Source organism: Gymnogyps californianus, chromosome 19 (assembly GCF_018139145.2).
Source record: "Gymnogyps californianus isolate 813 chromosome 19, ASM1813914v2, whole genome shotgun sequence".
NCBI classification, from domain to species: domain Eukaryota; kingdom Metazoa; phylum Chordata; class Aves; order Accipitriformes; family Cathartidae; genus Gymnogyps; species Gymnogyps californianus.
In genome coordinates, this window is record NC_059489.1 from 9,783,034 (window position 1) to 9,791,161 (window position 8,128).

The window sequence follows — 8,128 nt, forward strand, 5'->3', positions numbered from 1 at the left end:
GTGCCGGTTTTGCATCCACCTCCATCTAAGTCTACCTCTGAAACGCTACGTGCTGCCTTGCCTGTGAAGCACACGGGGTATCTCTGGCTCTCCCTATTGCCCGCAGAGCTTTCTTTGACCGATGACCTGAAGCAAAGCAACGAGCCCTCTCGCCAACGATGCCAACGCGGGAGAGAAAAGCCGAATTACGGCAGAGCGGCCAGGGAAACTTCCTCGGAAGCTCCCACAGCCTACATCTGCCCGGCGGGTTATGGTTTCGCGGGGGGCACGGAGCGCTCCAAGTTTGCTCCCAGCCCAGGGAGCCCGACTCCGCCGGGTGTCCCCCCCCCTCCCCGGGCTGAGCGCGGCTCGGCGGCGGCCACACGCTGCCGCCACACGCTGCCCGCCCCCCCCCCCCCCCCCCCGGCCCCCTCCGCCTCGTCTCCGGCTGCCGCCTCGCTGCCGCGGGGGCCCCGCACGGAGCCGCCTCCTCCGGGACGGCACCTGCCCGGCCGCTCCGCTCCGCGCTGCCGGCACCGCACCGGGCGGCGGCGGCGGCGGCGGTGTGGGTGGGTGGGTGGGTGGGTGGGTGTCTCTCTCTGCTCTCCCTCCGGGCGCGGAGCGGGGGGGGAACCCCGGCGGGGCGGGGGGCGCCGGCAGCCCTTCCCCCGAGGGCAGCCCGGCGGGCGGCCCGGTACCGCCCTGCCTCCCGCGGGGGGCGGAGCGGCCGCCGGCGGGGCCGGGAGCTCCGGGGCCGCGGTGCGACGTTGCGGGGCCGCCGCCGCCGCCCATGGAGCCCAACGGGACGGCGGCGGCGGGGGGCAACGCCTCGGCGGCGGGGGCGGGGGGCGGCGGCGGCGGTCCCCCCGCGGGCGGCCCCCTGCTCATCCCCTCGGCCTTCGGGACGGTGCTGTCGGTGATGTACGTGGCCGGGGTGGCGGGCAACGTCTACACGCTGGTGGTGATGTGCCACTCGGCGCGCTGCGCCGCCCCCATGTACAGCTCCATCGTCAGCCTGGCCCTGGCCGACCTGCTCTACCTCTCCACCATCCCCTTCATCGTCTGCACCTACCTGGCCCAGGACTGGTACTTCGGGGACCTGGGGTGCCGCATCCTGCTCAGCCTGGACCTGCTCACCATGCACGCCAGCATCTTCACCCTCACCCTCATGTGCACCGAGCGCTACCTGGCCGTCACCCGGCCCCTGGACACCCTGAAGCGGTCCCGCGGCTACCGGAAGGTCACGGCGGGGGCCGTCTGGTCGGTCTCGCTGCTCCTTACTCTGCCCATGATGCTGATGGTCACCCTGACCGAGGGGGGCAAGGCAGAGGGCAAGGTGAAGAGGATGTGTGCGCCCACCTGGAGCGTGGACGCCTACCGGACCTACCTGACGGTGCTCTTCAGCACCAGCATCATGGCCCCGGGAATCATCATTGGCTTCCTCTACACGCGCCTGGCGAGGACCTACCTGGAGTCCCAGAGGAACCCCCCCCACAAGGAGAAGAGCAAGAGGTCCCCCCGGCAGAAGGTCCTCATCATGATTTTCAGCATCGTGCTGGTCTTCTGGGCTTGCTTCCTGCCATTTTGGATCTGGCAGCTGGTGCGACTCTACAGCAGCTCCCTGCAGCTCACCACCCAAACCCAAAAGTGCATTAACTACCTGGTGACCTGCCTGACCTACAGCAACAGCTGCATCAACCCCTTCCTCTACACCCTGCTCACCAAAAACTACCGGGAGTACCTGCGCAACAGGCACCGCAACTTCTACAGGTTCACATCCTCCTTTCGCAAGAGGGGCTCCAACCTGCAGTGCTCCTGGGGACGGTCCATGTCCTCCAGCAACCAGTACGACTACAGCTCGGAGGCCCTGGGCATGGCCACGCTGAAGGACAAGTGAGGAAGAGGAAGCACTCCAGAGACACCAGGACCAGCAGAGCATCTGGCCAAGGTAGGGCTTTGGGACCCCTTAGCCCTGAAGGGTCCTAAAAACTCGTTTCTGGTGGTCACTCTAGTTAGGGGGCAAGAAGTGGCGTGAACCCAAGTACTATGAGATACGTCTGAATTTCCATCTGGCTTAGGGCTGTCAGGGGGTCCTGCCGGGAGCCAGCAGCCGTTCAGGACAAATCCTTCGGGGTTTTGGGTGCAGAAGATGAGGTGGATACTCAGTTCAGTTCTGCCACAAACTCTTTCCACGCTTTGCTGAGTTTTGCCCAGCTCCAGCTCTGCACCGTTTCTCCTGCGTGGTTTCTCCGTGCTATCTTCAGGCTACAGCTGGGTCAGATCTGCAAAAGTCTGAAATTGTCCTGGTACTGCTTAATTTAGCTGCGAGCCTTGGGTTTGCCCTATATATTACCGTTGTCTGTTTCTAGAGTGTGTAAAGAGACCTTTAAGCCCCTTTTACTATTTCCTGCTACATTATAGTGCACTACAGTTTCATCAAGCTTAAAGTCTCTATTTTAAAATTCATTGCAGCAGCACTTCAAACTCCAAGCATTCAAAAACCACAAGGTAAGCTGTCAGAAACTACAGGATTACCTAAAAAAAACTTGTAATTTTTTAAGGTTTCTACCTAAGGTGATTTGAATTTGCCACTGATTTTTTTTTTTAAAGTTGGTCCCTTTCTTAACAGTCAACAGGGATTGAAAAACTGAAAATTTACCTTGGAAAGAAAGAAAAATGTCTTATAATCCTATCACTCAAAGACCTGAGGCTCTAAGGAAAGTGACTGAATCCTATATCATGAGACTCATCATAAAAGGGACAAATTTATTTGTGACATTTCATCAAAAGCATTTTGCCTCAATGTATTCTGCTCATTTTCTCCCCACTTAGCGTCTCGTAGTAAACCTTGACAACAGATACTAGAGATGCCTGTAAGCATCTAAACAATTGTAAAACCTCAGTTTATAAAATAAATGCTGATTAAAAAATGGACCATCATCAGGTTTCCCCTCGCATGGTCTCTTCCCCCAGCGCAGGGGGGTGTATTTACCAGGGGAGAGGCTGCTGTTCCCAGCTGTTCTCTGAAGAGCTCATGTACATGGGGATGAAGTTGGGTTCAGTATGCCTCTTTCTTGTTCTGGGACAGACTCTGGGGATAAGTAAAGCACAATATGAGTTGCATAAAGTATTGTCAGCAGATAGTGATGCCCAGGGACTTCTGAAACAGCAGGCAGTTACTTCAGGAACAGTCATTTCCACTTTCTTACGGCATACTCCGACCCCCATCTGCTTGAGAGGAGTCCCACTGCAGCCCTGCAGTGTTACTGGGTTCCTGTGTCCTTGGGCGATCCTCTTGTGTCACACGCCAAACTTTAGGGTATGTTTGTGCTAAAGCAGAGACACGAAGTGCCAACGCCGCAGCCAAGGATTGGGAGCAGAGAACACAGCACAGCAACACGCTGGATTTTATGCACTCAACTAACAGCAGAAAAATAAACCCTTCAGGGCACATGTTGGATGAAGACCAGGGAAGCACGTCCCTGTACCGGGAGTCAGGCATTCTTCTTGTAGATGCAGTTGTTGGGGTGCTTCTCAGGGAGGGGGAAATACGTAACTCACCTTAGAATTGCTTGTATTGCTTTTAACCACAGGACTGGCTTCAAAACACTGGTGACCACTTTGTCATGTTCCAGTATTGTGTAGGCTGCCAAGCCGGGCAGTATAAATAGACCTAATGGTGCCCATTTCTTTATGAAATAGGGGGACTAACACACAGTTCATGTTGGGAATTGGCAGGGAGAGCGGGCTTCGACAGTTTTTAGGAACAACTATTCAGGAACTAATTCATTTTTTAATTATTCATTCTGAAGTCATTGTTACTTTTCCTTTGCTTCCCATTTCCGAGGCTGGAAGTCACTCCCATAGAAGAATAACAAAGATAAGGCTTAACTCAAAAGGCAGTGTGGGAAGGCTGGAGTACGTGCTGTGCCGTCCTGCTCTCAGGGAGCGTAACGGTGTGGCCGGAGAGACATCCTGGCAGAGCCAAGCATGGCTGCATCCCTTCCAGGTGTTGCACATGCCATTTGCCCACCTCTGAGGAAAAAAAAAATATTTTCTTATGGCTATAGAAAGAAAAACCCACCCTCATTTGGATCCTGACCTGACACAGTGCTGATGTCTCTTGATTTCCATTGCTTGCCCTGAGGAGAAGGTTCTTGGAAGGCCACTTACCCACCACAGCGTTACAAGGCTGCTATAGGATGCATGATTACCGTGTATGAAATAGTTGCAAGGCACAGTGTATATCTATCAACAGGTATGTAAGGGGAAGTAGAAGATGGAAGAGCTGTATAGGTATCAAAAAGAGTTATTAGGGAATACACTGTCTGCTTTAAAAAAAAACACTTTAAAACATCTAAAGCCAAACAGTTTAAAACCATAGTTATTAATAAGAAGGGAAAGCTGAAAAGGAGTCGTGCCTAGAAAAAAAGGGATGACAATGCAGATGAGATCTACACTCATAACCTAAAGTGGGAATAAGCAAGCAGAAGGGTTTGATTTGGGGTACGCTTCCCGAGACGCCCCGTCAGTCCCCAGAAGGGATTCTGCTACTCTGCTCAGCGTCACGAACGGTGTGTAGGGGATGTGCTTTCTGTGCCACGTTGTCAGAGCATTAAACATCAAAGGCTTGATGGAGGAGCATCCAGATGAAAGGCAAAATATTGGATATTTGCCACTCATCAGGTTTTTCAACCAGCGTGTGCTTCAGCTTGGTCCCATCCCAGCGCTGCTCCTCTCTCCCATCAGGCTCTGACAAACCTGTACGAGGTTACTCTAACAAGAGAACCAGTAAATTTGATGATGCCCACAAACCATGTCCTTGGGGCCGAGGAGAGCCTGTTTAACACGCAAAACTGGCAGCAATCAGAAGATGCTGCTGTGCATAATGAGTGATGGCTATTCAACAGCGCGGGAAGCACGACATGGTGCAGACCTTCGCAAACGCGACTCCTCGGGAGCCTCTCATACTCCTGGGGATCAAAGCTCAATTTAAAAGATGAATTACATAAACAACATCCCTCTTATTGTCCCACCGGCCCGGTTAAACTGCCAAAAGTCAGAAGGTTTGACCCACTTCATAAATATTCCGCAAGAGCAGATGTTTTATCTGAGTTCCTCTTGTCTGTAATTGGGCAAGCCTTGACTCTTCTGGGTGCGCTCATGTTTTGGAAATGAGGAGACAGTCTTCATGGATCTTCCTTTAGCAACAAAACCGAATTAATCTGGTAGTTAGCTTTGGAAGGTGATTGCTGCTGCCCATCTATAGCACAGAGTCCTGTCCGGGGCTGACACAACCTTTAAGTTACCCAGAAGGGGTAGCCTCGCCTGCAGCTCACCCCGAATATTTTGGGGAAGGTGTTGGTTTGGGTTTGGTAGGATCTCAGTGTTCATAAGCACATCTCCCTGTGTGCAAGCCATGCAAAACTGCTGTAAAGCAGCTCAGGCTGTTTCCTACATGAGGGAGAGGTATTACCTGTCCTCAACGCTAAAAAGGATGAGTCAGGACTCCCAAAATCATGAGATCAAACCCACATCTTGTCTCCACAACCACAGAGGCTACAAAAGCATATGAAAATTGAGATAGACACATAAACAGAATCTGGATGATGGGAGTTTGCAAACTCTACGTACCTTGTCACTTAGGGTAAATCTGAAGCATCTCAGGCCAGGGCTGAAGTAACAAGAGGAAAGTCAGTCGGGCTGTAACTGAGCAAAATGTGGTGATTTCCTTGAAAACAATTTTACTTTGGCTACTCTCCTACATTCCAAGAAGGCAAGCTATGTGTACCCTAGGATCATTTATCATACCCAAATCATTGTAATCCTGTGGTTCTTAATGTGGTTTGTTTTTTTTTTAATTACAAATGAAATTTTGCTGCAGGTTTAGTGACACAGCTAGTTCTTCAGCAAAATGGGAAATGGTCATTTTAGGAAAGGCAACAGCATTTTTCTTGTTGGGCCAGAGGTTGTCACTGCAAAACTCCATGCATGCTTTACAAGAAAGAAAATAGTTTAATCACTAGAAAATCCTTTCCAACACCCCTTAGGGTTTAGGTTTTTATGAAAAAAAAAACCCACCCAACCCAGACTGTGAAAGAAATGCAGTTTCATCCCGAGTGCTCTTTCCTTCCTTTAGTCTAAGGTAGTATCTGCTGCAGCAATGGCAATTTTTCTGGTTTCACTTGAAAAGAGAAAACGCCAGTCCTTTGTGGGACAAGTGAGAATGGTTGTTTTCACCAGACACAGGAGAATCCATTTGAACCTTACTGAATTTTTGCAGCCTTTACCTTCAGTCACGTATTTTTTTATCATCTTTCTCCCCACTTTTTTAAACCAAATTTGCAACACATGCTCAAAAGCCCCACATTACAATTTAATCATGAGTGTGAGCAAATCATTAACTTTTTACGTCCTATTTTAGCAGTCATTTTTGGTGCTTAGTGTGTGATTGAATACCAGGGAAGCCAGTGAAATAGAGGTGATTTTATGAGCACTTTGTACCTTGCGCGGTACAAACGGCACGGCTTGCTGCCCAGTTGCGTTAACTGAGGGGAACGGGCAGGATGAGTAAGTTCATGATCTGTTCGCCCGTCAGCACGATGAGAGGAGAGAGTGTGTAAACCTCACATCTGAGCCCAGCCCTCAAGCCGTGGGAGCGGATAACGCAGCACCTGAGAAATCCCGAAGGCAGCCCCTGAAAGTCAGACGTCTTCGCCGGGAAATCTGGCCGGTTCGGGGATGCTCGGCTCCTGCCGTCGTATTTCTGAGTCCCTCTGGTGGCAGCAGCAATCTTCCATCCTGAGGTCTCGGGAAGAAAATTTGGATTTTATTTTAGACTTTAAAACGTAGCAGCTGCACGGAATCAGGGCACAACCTGCCTATATAATAGCATTTAATTTCTTTGAAGGATAATGTTACTACAACATCTGAAGGGGAAAAGTCTGTTGTGAAGAGAAAGCCTACTTCCAAGTGCTAACTTTCCCCTCCCACATTTCTTTCTATGCCGAACCCAGACTAACTTTATTCCTGTCATTTTGCACAGCATCCTCACTGTCAGCACCCATGGAAACACCCAGAGCCGGTGACTAACTACAGGTTAGCCCAGCTGGGGTTTTTTTGCCTTATAATATTGGTTGTTGCTTTTAGTTTCAAGTTTTTCTGAGGAACAGGAGAGACGTGGAGTTAATTGCTGTGGCTTCTAAGAAATATATTGCTTTGTCGTCAGAATAGTAGCCACAGCTTCACAGGATATAAGTACCCTTTAAAGTTGTTGTTATTATCATTATACAAGCTTTTTTGCCCTTGTTTGGGAATATATCTAAAACACAGCAGAGAGAAAGGACGCGTCAGTTGGTAGCAAAGTATCGGGGGGGTTGGATGGCCCAGGTTGAGTTTTGTGAAAGCAGATGGAGGAGCTCGCTGCCGGCTCGCTCGGCCAAACCTCTAGGATGCAACAAGCTTCTGTCAGACACCCAACATTGAAAGAAGTTATTGAGGTATATTAAAACCCTAAATGGGACATATATTAAAAGTTTTTTTTAAATTATAAATATTTCTGCTCAGGAATCCAGCTTTCTGCCCACACCGAGTTTCTACTGTGGTGTGTATCACCTTTGGGGGAGACTACCTTCATCTCGGCAGGTTTCAAATGGTCAAAACTGAGCTTTGTGATCTGTGGTCCCAACTAGAGCCATCTTGTCCCCAAAGAAAGAGTTCCCAATGGGATATACCAAAGCAAAATTGCTGCAACATTTTCCTTTTTTCCCCCACCCAAGAAGGGACAATTAAAAGAGGAAAGGGAGAAATGAATCCTGAAGAATTCTTTTGGCATTTGGGCTCTACTTTTCTGGTTCTCTCCATTTATAATTTAAATTTTAATTTAAATGAAACATTTTTGTAAACACTAGGAATGCTTCTACCATGAGAACCACGGTGAAGAGTTAAGAAGCATTCATTGAATTTATTAGAGAAGGCTGCAGAAGATCCCACCCAAGCCCCTCCATCCAGATATCTGGAGGGAAAGTCGTAAGTTTGTGCAAAATCAAACCATCCAGCAATATTAGCCGTGCTTGGCAGAGGATACAATTCTAAGACCAAAGCAGTGCTAATGCTGGAGAAGTAAAATCTGCTAGGTTTGTTTCAGCTT

At 49.9% G+C, this 8,128-nt stretch overlaps 1 protein-coding gene across 1 annotated transcript; it reads left to right on the forward strand.

Annotated features, from left to right (window-relative positions):
* Positions 1 to 769: 769 nt before the first annotated feature.
* On the forward strand, positions 770 to 1,917 carry LOC127024155 (urotensin-2 receptor-like). The gene has a single exon (XM_050908605.1). The coding sequence runs from the start codon at positions 770 to 772 to the stop codon at positions 1,874 to 1,876; it is 1,107 nt and encodes a 368-aa protein (XP_050764562.1). The 3' UTR covers positions 1,877 to 1,917.
* Positions 1,918 to 8,128: the final 6,211 nt, after the last annotated feature.

Bases quoted from the DNA above. Each gene is read 5' to 3' on its own strand.
- LOC127024155 (XM_050908605.1), top strand. From the start codon at position 770: ATGGAGCCCAACGGGACGGCGGCGGCGGGGGGCAACGCCTCGGCGGCG.